At 44.4% G+C, this 21,011-nt stretch overlaps 1 protein-coding gene across 3 annotated transcripts in view; it reads right to left on the bottom strand.

Moving 5' to 3' along the window:
• Positions 1-481: 481 nt before the first annotated feature.
• Positions 482-21,011, bottom strand: part of ADPRHL1 (ADP-ribosylhydrolase like 1) — a 39,165-nt gene continuing 18,635 nt past the window's right edge. The window contains exons 6-8 of one of the 3 annotated variants that reach the window (XM_065627421.1): positions 19,264-19,396; positions 18,276-18,429; positions 482-11,952 (exon numbers count right to left, since the gene is read on the bottom strand). In XM_065627421.1, coding sequence (XP_065483493.1) covers positions 7,176-11,952; positions 18,276-18,429; positions 19,264-19,396 — 5,064 coding nt within the window. In that variant the 3' untranslated portion in view covers positions 482-7,175. Of the gene's footprint in view, positions 11,953-12,330; positions 12,350-16,571; positions 18,430-19,263; positions 19,397-21,011 lie in introns of those variants that run through there. The other 2 variants (XM_065627439.1, XM_065627431.1) reach the window with 2 other exon arrangements.

Raw genomic sequence — 21,011 nt, 5'->3', positions numbered from 1 at the left:
CAGAGCCAGGTTCATTTCGTGTGTGTATTTAATCGCTCCCATCAACAAGCAAAAACAAGATAGGAAGTCACACCAGGTCATGCAGCTTTGATTGGCCACCCCCACTCTATGGGCAGCACAGGAGGAGGAGGCTGGTCCCACAAACCTACTCCTTAGCCCATCACTTCTATTTCGGTGGCTGGAGTTGCCTCCCTGGCACACAGCCTGCTCTTTGCCAGGGTTTGAGGAGCCAGAGGGGACAGGGCAGCAAGGAGTGAGCTGAACAAAATGTAGCTTGTCACGCTCTTTAAAAGCCAAGACATTTGCATAATTAACGCTCTGCATTTTCTACCTATTTCCAGCTGTCCCATGAAACTCAGCATGTATCAGCTCTCTCGGGCATAAGGAAAACAGTTTGCATACTGATGAGATACTTACAGGAGCTGTTTGTCTTTGTTTCTCATACTCCTTCCTTGATAATGACAAAATGATTACAAGATCATTATTTTGTATGCTTTTATTATTTTCATCTCTTCAACACACAAGTAAGATCCAGTTGTACAAATAAGTCACCCGTCTAAGAAGGAAAACGGTTTTATTAAGAAATCCGTATGGTATGACAATGGTACAGACTTTCTTGTTACATGATAGGTATAATTTAAATGAGTTAATAAAGAAGATGTCTTTTGGGGATTTATGTTCTTCTGCGTTAAGTTCCCTGGAGCCTGGAGATAGTTAGAGCTGAGATACATTTGGTGGGACCTTGTTGGGATGCTTGGATCACCACTGCCCACGCTGTTCCCATTCTTCAGAAGAATGAAAGATCTCAGTAACCAGGACTGGCAATCCAGAGCTGCCTTTGGGTAGTCCATCATATTGATACCAATTGCAAGTGAAACAACCATTTCCCTCTGACGGTGTAACTCGATTAAACACGTTTTTTTCTTGGTAAGGATGGACTGGCTCTGCAGTGTCCAAGAGCTTTCTTTCTTTCTTTTATTCCTTCCAGAAGCCTTGAGGAGCACAGCGATGGGAAGGACTTCTTTATAGGCTGCATCTCAACCATACAAAAACTCTCTCACCTCCTTGCAAGGGCCAGAGTGACTGGCTTGTCATCTGCTGTGGTGCAGGCCAAAAAGGTGTGTGGTCTGCAGAAAGTGGTTGCAATTCCTTCTGGTAAAAGCAATCTGCCCTGGCTGCATTCACCCACAGGGCTGCGATGAGCTGGCCAGTCCTGGCACGTCAATTATTTTTGTTCATAGCCTTTTTTTGTAGATACAGAGGCAAGGAAGTGCCTGTGAAACCCTCCTGTATTTCAAAAATTTGGATTTTCTTTTTTTTTTTTTTTTCAGGAGGGACTTGGGTTGCCTAACATGAGGCATCTTATGAAAGAAGCATGACTTTCAGAGAGCAAGTCCTGACCACTTCCCACCAAAATCATATCCTTTGATAAGTGTCCCTTGTTGGATATTCGGAGTCTCTAGCCATTTTTTAAAATATAGACTCTAACAGCTATTTGGTGGCTTTTTGGGGATAACTAGTTCAGAGCATTATACATTTTTATGGCTTGATTATCTCAGGAAATATTCCCCCAGACAGTACATTTCTGCTGTTGCATGACAGCATCATTATAAGTCTGCTGCAGTGCTTGCTTGCCAAGTGAAAATCCCACCATTTTATGAAGTTGTTCTTGCACCTGCAGCTCAGTGAAATACAAGCAACTGAAGGCACATTAAGGACAAACCAAGTATCTTAACAGGAGGTGTCTAGCAATTCCCAAAACTGTTTTAGGTTCTTCAGGTCATAAGAGGTGAAATACTGACCTGCTGCTGTTTTGGCTTTTCAGTACACAAAGTCTTTTCATCGGCAGGAAAGCGGCGGATACCCAGCAAGTTTTTTGTTTGGTTGGTTGGTTGGTTTGGTTTGGTTTGGTTTTTTTTTCCTGTGTTGAAAGTTCTCATCAAGGAGTGAAAAATGTTTCCTTCTATAAAAAGAAATGCTCATGGAAATGAAAATAGAAATAAAGCTTGGAGGACATAATGCATTTTGGAAACCAAATAGTGAGGTGAGTAGAGTAGAGTAGAGTAGAGTAGATTAAATTATTTCTGCTGATAGCTGATAATATACTTGGGCTTTTTTCTCAGGTAACGGAGATTTCCTTCAGTGTTCCAGAGCAATCCCCCACCCCAAAATCCATAAGAATCCTCACTCATAAGGTTACTCAGGTCACACAGACAAGCTCCTTTTAGATGACGTCCAGTCCTTACCAGCACACGAATAAAATAAGAAAAGGTTCCCTAAATTTCCCTACTATTCCTACCAATATTCCCACTTCTATTCTGCCTTCATCACTGCTTGCTTGCAACCTGCTTTACAAATTTAGCCATTAGGTGGAGCGTTTTTACTGTCAGCAGCCTAGAGATTCCATCTGAGGCATCTCGGGGCTGGGAGAGATGCTTTACCCAAGTGCTGAATAATCCCCGTGTGCTGGGATCTACTGGCTGCAGGTGGAAATGAAAAAAGCGAAAATTAGGGGGGAAAGTTGCATTTTAATATGAGGCCTTTTCTATTCTCATCAGTGCTTTCTTCTATTACCAGCCCCAATGACATCCCAAAAAGTACAACGGGGAAAACCTGAGACAAAGCGTACCACTTAAAGTCTTGGTCTCTGTCTTTTTTGTCATGTGCAACTTGTTAAAGGCTGTCCGAGAAAAAACTTTAGAAAATGCTGATAAATTACTAAGTTATTTCACAATTCAGAGTCAGAAGCGCGCATTCATCAAATTTTTTGTTGCATTTGAACAATCTGAAATCAGGCAACACTACTGGGACAACTGTTCCTTTCCATTTTGGAGGTCTGGACAAAAGTAGTGATGAATTTCCTAATTTTGATGTGGACCAGTTGTGCCTCGTGGAAATAAAAATAAGAACTCAGCAAGCAGGAGCTCATTACAGTTTGATGGAGAGAACGCTCATCCAGCACAGCTCAGTACTCCTTTCTGAGCTGGGGTGGTAGAGGGAGCCCTCAGCCCTTCCCCTGGTCCCTCTGAGCTCTCTTGGCACCTGAAGCCCCCAAAAGACGGGCATCACATTCCCTTCATGAAGCTTTTGGAGAAAGTTATGGTTTCTTTACAAAGCTGGAACTCTGAGGCCTGGGTTTGTGCCACTCAGCTTCAGGCATCTCAGTTGAGGGCTGCGTTGCTGTAGGAGATGGAGGGAGAGTGAGGCACGTCCACAGCGCAGTTGACCTAGTGCCGAGTTTGGGGACCTGAGGCAGAGGTTTGCCCTTTTGTCAGAAGTGCAGGAGGATGAACAGGGCTGCCGGAGATGATGGCCATGTTTCAACTGTGGGAAGGGGACCATACTACCACATCCATGTGCAGTTATTTTTCAGGTCCATGCTTGGCTTTTGTGAATCCTGTATTACTAAAGCCATCTGTGAGGTGTCCTGCTGATGTGAAGGGCTAGGGGAGATTTCACTATGGCCTAATTAAAGAGGACATAAAAATTCTGAAAGACTTTTCTGATGGCTGCTACTGGGAGTCTGCCTGGCTTCTCTGCTTGCCCAGCTTCTCTGCATGCCCCAACCTCTACACCACCACTTACCACCAAACCCCCCTTAGACCTCCTTCTTCAACTGGCATCCTTCAGGTGCCCAGGTCCAGCTTGGAGTCGGGGCTCCCCTTAAACACCTCCTTTATTCAGGCTTTCAAAAACTCCTGGAAAGATACACTTTGGAGAATCCAAAGCAATGAACTATGCCTGGGGAAATGACATTGACATTCATTTTACCCAGTCCCCTTAAAAAAAGTCTCTATGAGAGGCTAATTCCATGAGAATCTGAAATTTCAAACTATATCACCACAGAGGGGTAACCTTGAAAAATCTTTCCTACCTGGGCTTTGTTTTTTCTTTATTTTCCCTGTGCCTTGCCTGGTTTTGATTGTCTGTCTGTATCTATAGCTAAGCCAGGGCTTTAAGGAAGCATTACTAAAACTGGCAAAAAAAAATCCTGCTACATTTAGTGAGGGATAAGGACCTAATGCCTTCAGTGACCTTGAGAGATGCTTTCCTTGAGAGCTGCATTTTAGTAAAGCACAGGGCTGTAGTATGGTGAAGGACCAGGACTATACAGAATTACACCCATCATGCAAAACTATAGAAGCCAAGAGATATGCTGTCAGAAACATCAAAAAAATCTGCTACCTGGTCAGACAAAGTAAAATAGCAGCCCGGGAAGGCTCCCTTCCCTGCCTCTCCTGTGGCAAGATGGGAGATGTGCTGAAAGGAAAGCAGAAGCACAGGATCTCTCCTCCCAGGGGAAAAGGAGGCCAGGAAGGATTCCTGGGCACTGGGAATGAAACTTTATTTCTGTTGTGTATCTCCCTTGGGCAAGGGTGCCAGCAGGGTTTGAGCCGTGCCATTTGCACACCTTCTTGCACAGCAGACATAGATGAATATATCCCTCCTTGAACTCCTCTTCTTTCTGAAATACCCATTTATGACATTTCTTTGCCTATCACCAATGACAGATTTCCTGCCAGCATGGTCTGGAGTGGCTTGTTTTGGGCTGTTGAGTGCAAGATACACCAGTCCTCTACTGCTCTTCTAGCCATCACCACTGGAATTAGTATGGCCTCACTCTCTCCTTTCTTACAGCTCCTGAAACAAAACTTGGTGATTTGCTTATGTGAGGCATTAGCCTTAGGGATGCATTTAATGCAAATCTCTTGTCATGTTTTAAGTGCACTTCAGGGAGGAACAGTCAATTGACTTGCATGGATGATTTATTGTCCTACTAGCAAGAGATTAAGGCATGAAGCAAACTAAAAGTTAACCCCTACAAGGTGACTCTGCCTGATTTGTCCTGAACATAGGGTGCTTAATCTCCTAGTGCTGTATCTCTGTTGAGAAAAATAAACATTGCAGGCGTAAATTAGAAGAGCTGAGGGCCTCCTAGTATGCACTGACTACCTCTCCTGGATGTTACCTGCTCAATATCTGGCAAACAGAAGTCCTTTAACTTGTGACAGGGTAGTGATCTTTCCAGCTGTGAATAAGAGGAAAAACAAACCCTCCCCCTCCCACCAAAAAAAACCTAAACCAAAACAAAACCCACAAAAAACCCAAAAAAACAAAAAGAATAAAACCAACCAACCAAAACCAAACCAAAACCAACCAACCAAACAAACCCAACCAAATAAAAAAACCCACAACAAAACAACACTTTAAATTTATTTTAAAAGATTAGAAAAAGAAAAAGCAAAGTTCTCCTGTGCTGGCAGGAGAAGCCAGCTAATAGAGAATTTACTATTCAAGTCTGGTGCAAATGCTTTATGTTGTAAGAACTTTTCTCAAATGGGAAATGAAATAATGGACAATAAAATGTAAATTATGGTTTAGGTTTAATACAAAGTGGCCTTTATGGCTGCCAGCTCATAAAAGCTTGGTGGGTGAAACACACCTCTGTGCAGAAGGGCAGTCTCGTACCACTAATAATTTCCATTTAGCCTCTGTTTTGAGGACCAGTGTGATATACATATGTGACTTTCATTTTGTGAGCCTCTGGATGCCAGAAAACCCAATTCTTGGTATATAGTGAAGGAAAAAAATCAAAGTGTAAACCTCTTCAGCAGCCACGGGACACAATGTTCATGTCCCCTCTTCCTCCCAGCAAGCGTCCCCGGCCAGGCCAGCCCAGTTGTTGTGTATGTGACTCATGTGCATTGTGCTGGCAAAGGGGTTTGGTCTCAGCTCACTGCCAGCCTGCTCTTGTCCTCGTTCCCTCGCTGGCAGAGGTTCGGGGCGCTCTGCCAACCTGGGCTGGAGGAACAGCCAGCCCCTGACTGCACAGAGGGCGGTCGTGGAGAGCATCTTAAAAAGCGAAGGGAAGTCACTGCCACTGGGGAGCAGGACCTCACTTGAGTAAACCCTTTTTCTTTCTGGATAGCTCTGCAATTTTCTGAAGGCTCCTTATGATGTGCCTTTAGGGTTCCTCCATAGTCAGTGTTAGCCTGAACGTGTGGTTACAAGGCTAAGCTAAAACGGTGGATGTGAGAATGGTGCTGTAAGATTTCTCTGTCTGTCACAGCTTTGCTATGACACCCAAGGCAGCAACCCTGCCCTCACTTCTCCAAAACAATGCTTGTCACAGGCAAACTTTGCACAGAAGCTCCTATTACTGTAAACACACAAAAAATCATATCTCATTAGTAGGATTCAGTGACACTGGTTGCTTCTCAGTGCTCTGTTTCACATTGCATTGTAAAATAAACACTTCCTAAGACTTTCAACGTGAGCTGTGGTGCCTGCCTCATGTCTATGCACCCCAAGATTTAAAGTGGGACAGATGTCCCATGAAGAGCTGAATAGCCCTGGCAAGGTGTTGAGTCTCTCCAGCTTACATTGTCCTCAGGGCCCTTCAGTGTTGAGCTTTTCTGAGCTCTAACACTTGTTGCATGTTCGTCTGCAGTAATTAAGAATCCCTTGAAATGGCGTGTCTTTACAATAATAATGCATACAGTGTATGGCCAAAGTGCAAATAGCTTCAAAGGAGGTTAAATCACTATTTTCCCAGTATTAATATTAATGAAGCTGAACATTTGCATTCACAGTAAATCAATGTCCTTTGAGGATTTTTCTGCAGATAAATGAAGCATCCCCCTCCTTCCATCACTACTTTTGCTAACAGCATCACTCAGTACAGCAATAGATCAACAGTTCCTGTTAGTCTGTGAAAAGGCAGAGCTTAGAACAAGTGCTTTTTGACATAATTAAAGCTGACACGGCTTACCACCATTCCTGGAAGAAGTACTAGTGGACTTTCATTAGAATAAGTAAATACAAATAGAGTCCACCCTGAACAGTTGTCTTTGTTACAAACAAAACCCATTAGTTAGCAAGGAGAGTCTGAAGCAGGGCTGAATTCACACTGATCTCAAAGACCTCATATTTAATTTATAAACTGATGATTAATTCAGTGATTAGCTAATTCACTTGCAGTGATTAATTTAATTCATTTCTTCAGGCTAATGTTTAAGAAAGGAAAAAAGCCCAGCTCAGATAAATGCACACCAATGTCCTTGTGATTAAAAAATGATAATATAATGCCCTGGAGAGTAAAGGAAAAAAGAAAGATCGAGAGAATCGGTGACATGATCAGTTGTAAGTTCTTGGCTAAGCTGCAGCCATAATTTTTAGCTGTGATGTTTAAATGTGTCACTTACTCTAATGATCAATGGCTTGAAAGATGAATCTAAGGAGCTTTCACTGTAGCTTTCCACTGTGTATTTTGAGAATGTTGCTGCTTTAGAGCAGTCCTCCAGTTCTGCTTTTCTGTCACTTGTTTTGCCAGCTGCCTGCCAGCTCCCCTCCCTTCCAACGACATCTTTCTCATGCCTCACCAAGTTCTTCGATGAGAGCACTTGGTACTTCTTAAATCCAGGCTGGTTTTTCCTGTTTCCATCAGGATTTTCCTCATCTTTTGATGCAGCATGAAATGAGGACGATTTAGGGGAGTTCTCTGTATTAGACAAATTGTTGTCTTCAGGGACAATATTGCTTTTACAATTTACGCCACCACTTGGCAATGGAGCTTGACAGCTCTTGAAGTCGCCCACGGGGCCTTGCTTTCCTGAGCCACCATTGCCATGTTTCTCTGATCGAGCTGAAGAGCATTGCTGTTTTTTCTCTCTTCTCTCAGGTCCACTCTTTTTCTCTGGACTACCAGTTTTATATGTTGTTTTTTCATCAGGTGGTGGTGGTGATGATTGCCTCTTTTTGGCTGTGGTGTTCTCTTCTTGAGGCTTCACCAGCAAATTCGAAGGTGGGGACTGGCACATCCCAGAACCTGGATCTTTGCTTTTATCTTTTATAGCACTTGCATCAGGCTTTGTAAAACTTTCAGATACAGTTTCTTGGTTTTCTCCTCCTGGAGTATTTTTCTCAGACTTAGCTGATTTACTTGAAGGAGGTAACTGATATTTCCCAGAATGCTTGTGTTTATTGACTTCTTTTACAGTCTTTACTTCAGGTGACCTGATGTCCTCTGCTCCTGGTGTCTTTTGCTTTCTATCTCCTGAAACATTTTTTTCTTGGGACTTCACCACTTCCTTTGAAGAGGGTGACTTCTCAGAGTCTGGATGTCCACCTTTTACAGCATTAGTACCAGTCTTCTTAAAACCTGAAGAAGCTGATTTTTGTTGCTTTTGTTCTGGAGTATCTTTTCCTTGAGGCCTAACCAATGTTTCTGATGATACTGATCGGTACTTCCTGAAACCTGGAAATTTGTTCTTCTCTTTTGCAGCATTCATATCTGGCAACATAATATCTTCACATCTTACTTTCTGCTTTTCTCCTCCTGGAGTGTTTTCCTCATGCTTTGCTGATTTTTTTGAAGGAGGTAGCTGGTACTCCCCAGAATGCTGGTGCTCATTATCCTCTTTTACAGCCTTTGTTTCAGGTGACCTGGTGTCCTCCGCTGCTGGTGTCTTTTGCTTCCTTTGTCCTGAAGAGCTTCTTTCTTGAGGCCTCAGCACTTTGTTTGAAGAAGGCATCTGGGGCTTCTCAGAGGTATGTTTAGTCTTTTTTTCAGCTGACTTAGTTTCAGGCTCTACAAAGTCATCTGGTGACTTATGTTTCTGTGTCTCTAGAGAAGATGATTTCTTGTCTTGCTTCATCAGTGGATTTGATAACGGTATCTGATTTTTAGGATCACACAAAGTATTCCTCTCTCCTTCACAACTCTTTTTGTGTTTCACTGGTTCATTTTTGAAATTATGAGGGGTATTCTCGTCTTCATTGATCTTATTGTCTTGCTTTGATGTATTTCTTGGTGGCATCGAATAATTCTTGAAGTTTGACTTGATGTTTTTTTCCCCTGCACTGTCACTTGCACATTTCATTGATTCATTTGATGAGGACAGGTGATGTTTCCCATTATCACAGCAGATGTTTTCATCTACTGTCATATCATGTTCATGTTTCACAAAATCTCTTGAAGGTGTTAGATGCTTCAGACTCTGTCCTGTATTTTCCACTCCTTGAACGTTGGTATCATGCTCCAAGGAAGGTAACTGGGATGTTTGAGGCCTATGAGCATTATTGTCATTTGAAGAGTTATTATCATGATCCACTGTATCACTTGGTATGAATACTTGTTCCTCCTCAGATTTATGCAAGACATTACTCTCTTCGCTCTCCTCTGTCTCCATGCTATTACTCTCATGCTTCATGTCATCATCTGATGATAGGAGTGTATCCTTTGTACGTTTGGAGACCTTATTTGTACCTTTTGCATGCTTATTTTGGTCTGAGACCAGTTCAATTGATGAAGGAAATGGGTTCTCTTCCAGCATATCACTTCCTTGCTTCGTGGTATAATCTGAAGTTGCTGATTGTTTCTTCTCCAAGGATAATAGTGGCTTTCTTGCTAGCATGGTTTTATTTTCATGTTTTCTTTGCTTCTTGGTTGAAAGTGAAAGACAGTTCTCAAATCTCTGATGTGTATTTGTCTCTTCAGCTGTAGAGTTTTCATTTTCTGTATCATGATTTGGGGGCAGCATTTGGTTCTTAAAATCATATGCAGTTTTTTTCTCTACCATTATATCATTCCCATGGTTTGTCAGCTCATCTGAAGAGGGTGGTGGATGCTTCCCCCAGCCATGGCTGGCATGCTCATCTCCCACACCACCAGCTGCCTGTCTCACCGGATCAGGAGATGGAAGGGCTGGGGGATTTTGAAGAGCGTGATGGATTTTCTGTCCTGCAATCCCACTCATTGGTGTTGATAAAGGGGTTGATGAGGGCGGCTGCTGTGCCTCAGAGTCAGGCCATGGCATCTCATCTGCAGTGGCCTCTTCACGCTCAATGCAAGATTTGTATTGATTGTGACAGGTCTCCAGGTCAGTCAAGGTACTCCTGCCCAGGGCTCGATTATTTGCATCATTCATCATTTCATTTGATGAAGATAATTTGACCTTCCCAAAATCTTCTTCTGCGATGTAGAAGCTGTGCTTCACAAGGTCACCTGGCAAAGGGCTTTGTCTCTTTTCCAGATGAGAAAAGATGTGCTCTTCTTCTGCAGCACCAGGCTTCTGCTCCTGTCTCTCATTTGAGGACAGTGTGGGTTTGGTCTGATTTACATCTGGATTTGAAATGTCAGCACTGGAACTACCGAAGTTATTTTGTGGGCTGGGCATTTGAGGAGGCTGTGGCTGCTTCATTTTTGATTCATTTCGCATTTGGCTGGTGGGCACTTTATTCTCCTCTTCCTTTTTAGCTGGGACATCACTATCAGTTTTGCTAGACTTGGAGGAAATTTTGTCTTCACTGTGGTATTTTTCTCCTTCTTTGTCTTCCTCAGAACATCTGCCTCTTAAACCTGGTGCCTCTTTTTGGACTATGGGTGGCCTTTTGCCAGAAGCTTGTGTTAGGAGAGTTATCTGTCGATCTTCCATGGGAGGCTCAATTTCACAAGATACTTGAACTCCTGGAGAGTGAGATGGCAGAATGTCTTCCAGTGCTTTCAGCTCTGGAAAACACTTTTGACCTGCAAAGAAATGATCCTTTTCCGGCTGCATGAGCTCTGTGTCAGCTTCCTCTGAACTGTATACGTACATAGTTATTTTAGGAATCTCACTTGTTCTAGTGTCCTGAGGACCTTTTTCATGGGATCCTCCAGCTGTGCTAGAGTAAGGTGAGTTAGAAGGTGGACTGTCTTCCTTAACATGTTGCACAGCATTGGGAATCCCCAATAGTGAAGACGTATCAGGCCCAGCCAGCATGTTATTCCTGTTGCAGTCTAGACTAGGTTCAGACAAGGCAGGAATACAGTCTGCAAGAACTTTGTTTTTACAGGTAGTAGAAGAGCTATCTAGATTAGTCTTAAAGTTGGGTCCTTGTTTTGTGGAATCTGTTTTAGCCTCAGCATGATCCTTTGCATCGGACATGGCCTCAGGTGCCACCGGTAACTCTTCTTTGTCCTCCCTGTCCCGTGCTGCATTTCCTGGTGGTTTGTTTTCCCCATGTTCTGTGTCAGCCCCCCACTTTTTCTTCGGTGGTGTGTCGTGACTGAAAGACTGCTTCGCAGCATTATTTTTCGCCCAGCTCCAAGGATGGTTCATTTTGGTAGCAATGCTGAGTCTGGGCACCGGGACTGTGGAACACACTAAATATTGGGACTCTGGATTGTTTATACCTGTGGCTGTCATTGCTGCTGTGCGTAGCACTCTGACCTCTGGCTTGCGAATAGTTTTTCTGCTTGGGAAGTTTTTCGTCTTTTTCTCACCTTTGCGCAAGAGCGATGCTTTCACCTCTGTGGCTGAGCAGAGAGCACTTTGTTCAAACTGCTCCTTCAGCTTGGACAGGACCGAACTCCTGTTGACTATTTTTGGCAAACCACTGTTTGGCCCTTTCTTTGTCCAGCTGGGAGGCTTCTCCTTGGCTTCCTTTTCTTCAGCAGCTAAAAATTTCTTCAGGATGTTCTTCACTGTGTTTTTCCCACTCGTGTTGCTCCACTTGGCCCTCTCACTGGGCGCTGTGTCTGCATCCTCCTCTGCTGCTTTTCCATCTCCTTTCCTGTCCCTGCTTCTGTCCAGCTTGTTACCAGCCCTGCTCACCCAAAACTTCTCTTTAATGACCAGTTTGCCGACTTCTCTTCTTTTCTTGGTGTATGGCTCCCGATTGGTGTTTAGAAATCTGGACCGCAAGAGCTGAAATCGGGTTGGATGCTGGCCCCTGTTTGGATCTGGACATGGCTGATTAGAACTCACCTTATTTTCTTTACCTTCTGCCCATTTTGTCCTCTTGCTCCTGAGCTGTGGATCGCCGGCTGCAAGCTCCATGACGTACTGCAGCAGGCTGCTGAGAACAGCAAAGGCCCCTTGCTCTGTTGCCATCCTATTGAGCTTCTTCTTCAGCACCAAAGGGTCTACCAGGCTCTTATCATCTCCAGAAAAGTGTGTGCTTTTGGTGCTGCGCAAGAGAAAACACGAATGTTCTTTTCAAGTCATCAACATTGCCACTACTTCCTTATTTTGCCTTAATGGCATGCTGCTGCACAGAAAATGGAAAAAAAACCCTTTCATTTAGAACTTCTTAAGAGAGTTGCAGTTAGTGGCTTGTTAAAAAGCGTGCAAAGTGCTTTACAAGCTTCATGAGACATGGTGCAGCAGGAGCGTGCAGTGCTTCACATCGTCCCACATGGCACTGTCAGCTCTTTCTTCTGTGGTTTGTGGCCAGTGGAAGCACTTAAGGGAGCAAGCAGTGCTAGTTGAGCTGGTCCCATCTCCTCTGTTCCACTCCTTATTCATTTAGTATTACTGTGTCCTAATATGAGGGCAACATCGAAGGTGTTTTCCTCTCCTGCTAGCTAAAGTGTAGGCAAAGAAAAATATGATGAAAATGTGGTTAGCAGGAAAACATGGTTCTGCCTCTGTATTGCAAACCCAGACTCAAACCATTAAAACAAAATATCAAGGCTGAGGAGCACAAATATGCCACTGAGAGTCTTTGCTGTTGGTACAGGTTAGAAGTCAGTAGGGACCTCGCCAGAATTTAAAAAAAAAACCAAAACAAAACCAAACCCAAACCCACACGATTTGCACAACTTGTTTTTTGACAGCAAATCAAATCCTGCATCAGAACTATGGTCTTAAATCTCCTTTGTGAAGCATAGCAACACCATAACAACCCTGGCAATGCCCCTTGACTACAACCCCCTTTATAATCTGGAGCAAGAAGGCTGGTATGTTGGACCTACGCTTGAGTTTGAAGAATCAGACCCTTGGACAGCTGAGGATTTAGACAATGCTTTAATTGGTGTGGATCAGTTACTAAATAAAATACTGAACTCAGCACAAAAGCCGGAGTGTGAAGTCAATAACAATAGATGGGGCTAGGAGGGAAAAAAACTAAGAGGTGTCAGCTTTCTGACACCATGAAAAGCTGGAAAGTTACTTCACCGTGCAGTGAAATAGCTTCATGCACAGAATGCAGCCTGCATACTGGGAAGGGATTAATTTTTATGAGCAGAAGTGGAATAAGAAATTCTTTAAATTAAGCCCACATGTAGAAGATGAAGAAAGGCTGCAAAGAGGCCCATCCTTCAGGAAGTATAAGCCTCAAAAGGCCCAGCTATTCCCCAGAAGCTGGTACTCCATGGACTCTGAAAGAAATTGGACCCAGCCCCCCACTCCAATATTATGGAGGCTGTTTGCAAAGTGGGGGGCCGGTCCTTGTCCAGTCGGGTCATGACATTTGGATTCCACTTGGCTGCATTTCAAGTGCACATATTGAAAATTACATCCCTCACAAGTGGGATGAGGTTGCCATCTTGAATGGAAGAAGGTCTATTTATAAAGACTTTGTAGATATTTATAAAGGCCAACAAAAGAAAAAAGCATGACAACTGGCACATGTCTAATGTGACAAACAATACTTTGTAGGTTTTGATTTGGAACAACCACATTTCAGCACAGCACAGGTGCAGGCTCCCATGTGCACAACGTGGTAACGTCCACCCTTTCCCTTGCTTGATTTGACCACAGCCAACGAAGCAAGACTCCTGTCTTACACCAAGATCCTAGTTTGTCATGACTATGGAAATTTTCAGAATAAAGAAAAGAACAGAACTCAGGGCGTAATTGAGGCTAAAAATATCCTGGTTCATTCTCACTCCTACAGCTAGTCTACCGGTATTTTGACTGAAGCCTTGCCATGGCAGAAGACCACTCCTCTCCTCCCTAAGAAGTACCTGGTATATTCAGAAACACACGTGGGGCCATCAACCAGTGTGATTTAGGGTCATCCGTGATCTCTCAGAACAGCAGCGGGAACAGATACCTTGTTTACCTCTCCCTTCCAGACTACTTTGGATACAATAAATGGCCATACTAAAATATGGACTAGTCCTGCTTTCAGTGAAGTCAACATAGCCAAACTACTATTGATTGCGAAGGAAAGAAGATCAGACCCTCTCTGCAAGGAATATTCACAGTAATTAATCACTTATGAGCTATAAAATTTGAACATCTTCATTAAAATATATTACTAGTGAGCTCTGTTTAGAGTTTTCCTTTTGTGTTGTTGGCAAAATGTATGCCAGAGTGTTCTTATAGGATGCTGTCTGACAGGTAGCATTTGTGGGAATACTGCATTGTCTTAAGTGCAAAGACATGTTGCAAGGGTTGAGTATTTGATACATTTTTGGGGTTTTTTTTTGTGACTTCTCAATGAAATATAGTCACCTCTATATCAACTACAGATAGTCAACTTTAGTCCCATCTGTGGCTGAGAGGAACTGGGAAAGTACCCCCAGGTACAGGGAAACTCCACACCAGAAGTCACTTCTCAGTGGTGTGAGTTACGCCAGATGACAAGGCAGATGCTTGGGCTCCTTCCTGGTGCTATGAAATGTCCCGGTATGGACTTCAGCCTCCTCACCCTTCTCCTCCCCCGGAGACACTGTTTTCCACCGTTTTTAATGTGTGTGGTGCTACCTCGGTGTGCTTCTGGTTTCTGGAAATGCTGCTGCGTGGTTTTCAGTGTCTGTAGGACAGACTGCTTGGACCTCCAGAGGAGGCAAGGCCACCTTCAAACATTTCCTCTCTTCTTGGCCCACGAATAATTAAGATGCGTAAGACAGGTAGTTTCCGTTTTTATTTATAGGTTCTTTGGTGACACTTATCATGGCAGCATCTGAGTGGCAACAGCATGATATGCTATCGGGTGATGGTGCAACCCTATCCTGCTGGCTGGCCTGTCGCAGGGAAACCTCAGCAGCAGATATCACTCTGTCCCAGAGTGGAGGAGAACTGATGTGCTATGGCAGAGGGAAAAGAGACCATGTTCTCCCCCAGCCCTGCCTGCACCCTCCTGCACCAACATGCTCCTGCCTTTCCATTCTGTTAGGGCTCTGGAGGCTGCTGAGTAGCGGGAGGTGGTGGCATCCCGTGGTGTTTGCTAAAATCATATGGCTGAAGGAATTTCTGGTTTACTGTCTCTGGTGTGGAGAAGAAGAGAGGAGAGGAGAGGAGAGGAGAGGAGAGGAGAGGAGAGGAGAGGAGAGGAGAGGAGAGGAGAGGAGAGGAGAGGAGAGGAGAGGAGAGGAGAGGAGAGGAGAAGAGAAGAGAAGAGAAGAGAAGAGAAGAGAAGAGAAGAGAAGAGAAGAGAAGAGAAGAGAAGAGAAGAGAAGAGAAGAGAAGAGAAGAGAAGAGAAGAGAAGAGAAGAGAAGAGAAGAGAAGAGAAGAGAAGGCCCTGTCTCTTGACCCGGAATTACATGTTAAATATCCAACCACCATTTTGCACAGCTTGGCAACCTGAAGGACTAGCTGCTGTGTGGGGAGTGCTCAGGACAGGCCGGGGGCAGGAGGAGGCAGCACAACAGAGACTTCATCAAAAGACAGGAAAAAAATTGGAAAACACTGTCCAACTTGCAGAAGCTGCCAGAGATTGATAGGTTGCTCTGACTCCCTGTCAGTTGGCTCTGGGGATATGGCCATGAGCTGGAGGACACAAGATGCTGCATCCTGTAGGTCCCCTCGTCCTCAGGCATCCGTGTTGCTGGCCGGCTCTGCATGGTGTTCAGTTCAAAGAGGTGCCCGTAGCTAAGGAAGGCAACTGGGAGCAGCTCTGCCTACTTAGGCCAGTGCATAGCCCTTTCTAGTGTTGTCACTGAAATGATGACCAACACACCACTCACCTAAAAAACTGCAGAAATGGTGCTTTACAAGTTCAGTCTTTGGGAACTGCCTTTTAAGTTAGATTATCTTATTTATCTCTGAATCACAGAATCATAGAATAGTTTGGGTTGGAAGGAACATTCAAAGGTCATCTAGTCCAACCCCCTGCAATGAGCAGGGGCATCTGCAACTAGATCAGGTTGCTCAGAGCCCCGTCCAGCCTGGCCTGGAATGTCTCCAGGGATGGAGCATCAACCACCTCTCTGGGCAACCTGGGCCAGTGTTTCACCACCCTCAGTGTAAAAAATTTCTTCCTCATGTCCAGCCTGAATCTCCCCTCCTTTAGTTTAAAACCATTACCCCTTGTCCTGTCGTAGCAGGCCCTGCTAAAAAGTCTGTCCCCATCTTTCTTACAGACCCCTTTTAAGTACTGAAAGGCCGCAATAAGGTCTCCCCAGAGCCTTCTCTTCTCCAGGCTGAACAACCCCAACTCTCTCAGCCTGTCCTCACAGCAGAGCTGTTCCAGCCCTCTGACCATTTCTGTGGCCTCCCCTGGCCCCTCTCCAACAGGTCCATGTCTTTCCTGTTCTGAGGGCTCCAGAGCTGGACGCAGGACTCCAGGTGGGGTCTCACCAGAGCAGAGCAGAGGGGCAGAATCACCTCCCTCGACACCCCTCAACCTTGATAGAAGGTGAAGAGGGAACGGTTATGAATACTCTTCATTTTTTGTGTGTGCGATTTTTTTTTTCCTAAGGGAAGAGGAAAAGCCAAAGTACTGGAGAAAATCCTACCTTATGCAGGATATGTTCTTCTGTCTTCTCTATTGCTAAATTTATTACAGGTATGCTAAAGGCATCCTAAACTAGAAGGAAGGTTTTTAGAAAGTCTAGGTATTCTCTTAAATCAAAAGCTACTGACACAAATGCTCCTTTTGGTTTAATGTATCTCCAAAGCAAACGAGAAAGCACCTTGCGAAGCTGCAGAGACAACATGCTCAAACAGTGTTTGAAGTAGCTCATAGTATGGAAAATCTTTTCATACGGATATTGTCATGCAGGCTACTATTCATAACGACGGGGATCACCTGCTCCTCTTTCTGCCACATAGCGTCCCACTGACGATTCCAGCAATTGCTTACATGGAAAAAGGGGTAGGAAAGTACTTATATATTTTTAGCTATAATATCTTTTAAAAATGCAGTTCAGCAGCTGGAGAAAGATAGGAGAAACCAACACCACATAGGAAATAATTCACGGTGGAAATTAGAAAGTGCTACATAGATCTCAGTTTCTGAAGTTCTGAGTTAAAATATAAGGTTAAACACCAGGGACAAATTTCATGCTCACTTCTTCCGTGTCATTTCATTGAAGATTCCAGATTTGTGCCTGTGCTGCTGCAGGTGCATCAGAATCTCCTTCACCAATATATACTGTTTACTTTGTCTGCTGTATGCAACTTTTAACTGAATCATAGTTTGTTGGTTTTCTTGAAAAATAAAACAAAAAAATTTTTGAAAAAGAAAATAAAAAGAAAAAGGGGAAAAAAAAACTAAGAAAAAGGGAAAAAAAGAAGTTGAAGAAGTTGAACAGGTGGGGCGAGGCAAAGAAAGGCAAGACAAGGAGAAAAAGGAAAAAAGGGTAAAGGAAAACAAGGTAAAAGGAAAGATGAACAAGGAGAAAGGTAAAGCAGTTGTAACCGTTTTCTTCCTGGGGTTTTTGTGGTGCTCAGACTTGTGAAATGTATCACAGCCTGACTGTTGACCTATTACAACTGCTTGAATACCTCAGCCAAAAATTCTGATACTGATACAGCAACATACAATCTGCTCAATCTAAAAATAAATAAGGATGGTTAGAAAATAGTGTAAGATTAATTCATTTACAAATATTTCAGCCAGTTCTATTAACAAAAACCAACAAAACCTCAAACAAAAACCAGCAACTTTTGTTATAAAGAATGATAGAAGCATAATTCAGAAATTTTAGATGCACTGATGCTTTGCTGTTCCTTGGGGCTATTTTTAGTGTTGGCTTTTCCTTTTCTGGAAGCTTCTAATGTAACAATACCTTGTGCCACAGTGCTGATGTGGGGATCAGTGGTTCATTACAAGCTAATCTGTGAGACATTAGGTTTACAAGTGTCACAGACACATTAGATTTGAGAACAAGGAGGAACAGCAGTGGTGAAAGGATTGTCAAATATACAGAGACTATCCCAATAAGTGAGTACTACCATTAGTTTTGCAGGAAAGCATTAGTTCTGAAAAACAATTTTGTATTTGTAATTACTGGTCATAGCTGTTTAGAATGTGGTATTATAGCAAGTTAGACTGAAATCAATCAAAAGATGTTTTATTTTTTTTTTTCCACTCGAGATTATCTGACTAGTTTAAGCAGCACTCTGTATTCAGAAATCTCTACATCTGTAAAAAAAACCACAAAGACCGCAAATATCTAATCACTCTTGAATAATTCAGCTGTCTTCACTTGCACATGATCTACATACAGCTTTTCAGACTAACTCTCAGCTAATTCCTTCGCTATGGACGTCAGTCAGTTATCTACAGAGTTTGATATAGTCTTTATAGAAAGAGAAAATGGCAGAAGCCTCTTTACTTTTCCTCCATGGATAGTCGGTAAAGATTCTCGCCCAGGTATTCGAGCCTCTCCCGTTGTTCCAGGTCCTGGTACAAGCCTTTGGGGACCTTGCTTAGGCCGTAAACCAAGCCGTACAGGCAGCCAGCGATAGACCCAGTAGCTGCGCTTTCTCCTGCAAGTTTGAGCACAATTGCAATGGTCTCTTAGAGTCACCTGCACACACACAAACCAAAACCCGCTCTGCACAGAGGAGGAAATATTACACTGCCGATGGAGTGAGGTGGAGGAATGTTGGGTCAGTCCCAAATCTTGCACAACCCCATGCCCTGCCTCTGGAGGTGCCAGGTGAGGATGACTAGGGAGGAGACTGACGCCAAGGCAAGGATGCAGTGACACCTCTGCAGCATGCACTCCTGAGCTAGAAACTTATTGGGTTTGGGGAAAATCCACTCCAACACAACAGCTCTTGCAAGCAGCTAGCCATTACCAGGAAAAAAGGAGGGAAAGGTGGTTGCAGCAGTCCCTGTTACATGGCAAATGTCCTGGATTGGAGTGTGTACCTTCCTTCCTCACAACACAGCATGGCGTGGCACATGCTTTAAACCATCTAGCCACAGTGAGTAACATCGGTGCCCTGTGCAGTGCTCGTGGGTTTGTGACTGCCACAGTCTGCGGCAAGGGCTTGTGAGCTGGCCCGGTTTCACTATGTGCAGTTGGAAGGTTGCACTGCCAAAGGCACTGGCATTTTGGCTGGGGAAGATCCCAGCCCTTTACTAAGTCATGCTGAATTTTCTTTTCATGCACGTCTCAAAGCTGTGAGACTTACACGGAGCAACATTTGAAAAGCAGCATGAACGGCTTGTGTGCCGCCTGCTGCCACAGGAAGGGGGTTCAGGGGTAAAACCAGGGGTGCGGACATAAGGGGCAGCGTGGCAGATTGGCCAACAGAGGCAGCCACCAGCTGGGAGGGCTCTCTCGGGGGGTGGGAGGCGCAGGGGTCCCTCACCTCCGTGGAACATGGAGCGGTTGCAAAGCTCCGTCCAGTCTCCGCCGCAGCCCAGCAAGGCGTCGTAGGCGATCATGGGGGCGTCGTGGCCTCGCCTTCCCCCCCGGCCTTCCGAGCTCCACCTCCTGTAAGTCTGCGGGAGAGACGGCGGCATCAGGGCAGGGCACTGGAATTGGGGACGTGGGGACCGTGGCCGCACCAGAGTGGCTTCTCCCCTGTGAGGTGGGAATGGTTCACCTCGCAGGGAAAGGGCTGCAGGCAGCTGTGTTGCCTGCACCACTGCCTGCACCATCGCCCGCACCATTGCCTACACCACTGCCTGCACTGCTGCCTGTGGCGCGGGATGAGCTACCCCAGCCTAGGTGATGCTTGAGGTGCAGGGATAAGCCTGCACCCCAGCTTAACACACCACATACTTGTCAGGCCAAGAACGTGGCTTGATTTAAGCAAGCCAAGAATGCCAAAAAAGTAGATCAAGATAGATTTCAAGTTGACGCTCCAGAAATTCTTTACTATTTAAAAAATCTGGCTTGGTAAGGACTTACTTTGTCAGTCCTCTTCCTGCCTCTAGGAAATATTCTCAACTCTCCTTGGCATACATTTGCAAATGTCTCAATTAGTCAAGTTTTACATGGGGGCTGAAGAAGTTCTAATTCAGTAATTTCTGTAGGGGTTCAATTTCAGACAATGTAAATTCGAGGCCCCCTCTCTGACTTTTTCTTGCCAAACCCTTTCTCTCCTCTTCCACAAGCGTTTATTGAACAAGAGGGAAAATAATTTGCAAATCTAAGAAACATTTCTTCCCCAGGAGAAGAAAGAAGAAAAAACTCCAAAGCCCATGTCTAGATTTGCAAAGGAAAACTGGATTTCCTCTAGAGGAGATACTTCCAGAACTCATGTTTTCCTACCCAAAATCCCCAAACGAATTGAACAGTGATAAATTTATAGTAAAAAACCCCCTTCTTTTAAAGGAAATGGGCAGCCTTATTTCCTGAAGTTTAAGTTACATTGAATTGTTGCTGCTTGGCTTGTTCTTGGCTTCTACAACATATATAAAGGGTTTGCATTTCTGTCTACTCACTTTCACGTCAGCCCTTGCCTACTTGGTTTTAGTTTAACTGCATATACATAAAACAAGGCAGAGTTGGACTACAGCTTCACTCTGCTGCTTTCTTTTTTTTTCTTTTTCCAATCTAGAGAGTGTATTTGTGTCTTTATGCTATCCTTGGACACATACAAGCTTTCCAGCCTTATTGCTGCATTTTGGATGCTGTGGAGCAGTACTGACACACGCGTAGTACTACAAAAGGCGAGAGGACTAAGCACAGAGGTGCTATTCTGGGTACGCAGGCAGACGGCTCAAGTGTCGCTCCATTTAGCCCTTAAGATCGCTGGTGCTCTGCACACATCTGATGTCATCTTGCCTTGATGAAACCACTTTACACTAGGGTTTTCTGTCCTTGGGACCAAGCCTGGAAGGACTTAACTGCACCAAGGCAGCGTCTCTCAAACTTTTCAAAAGTGCAGCCTCCTTTTGACTCTTCTGCCTTGGTGCAGCCCCGTGATCTGGCACCAGCCCAGCCTCCCTGGGGCGTGAGGGTGGCGAGGACAGGGAGCACCGAGTGCATGTACAGGGGTGACAACATGCACTCCCTTCTGCTGAAGGCACTGAGCTGCTGCCAAGCCCTGGAGGTAATTCACACGTCTTCTCCTTGCTGTAAACCACTGCAGTCAGTAGTTACAGCTGC

The sequence above is a fragment of the Caloenas nicobarica genome, chromosome 1 (genome assembly GCF_036013445.1).
Source record: "Caloenas nicobarica isolate bCalNic1 chromosome 1, bCalNic1.hap1, whole genome shotgun sequence".
NCBI lineage: Eukaryota > Metazoa > Chordata > Aves > Columbiformes > Columbidae > Caloenas > Caloenas nicobarica.
The sequence above is the reverse complement of the archived record's forward strand: the minus strand, read 5'-3'. Positions and strand labels throughout refer to the sequence as shown.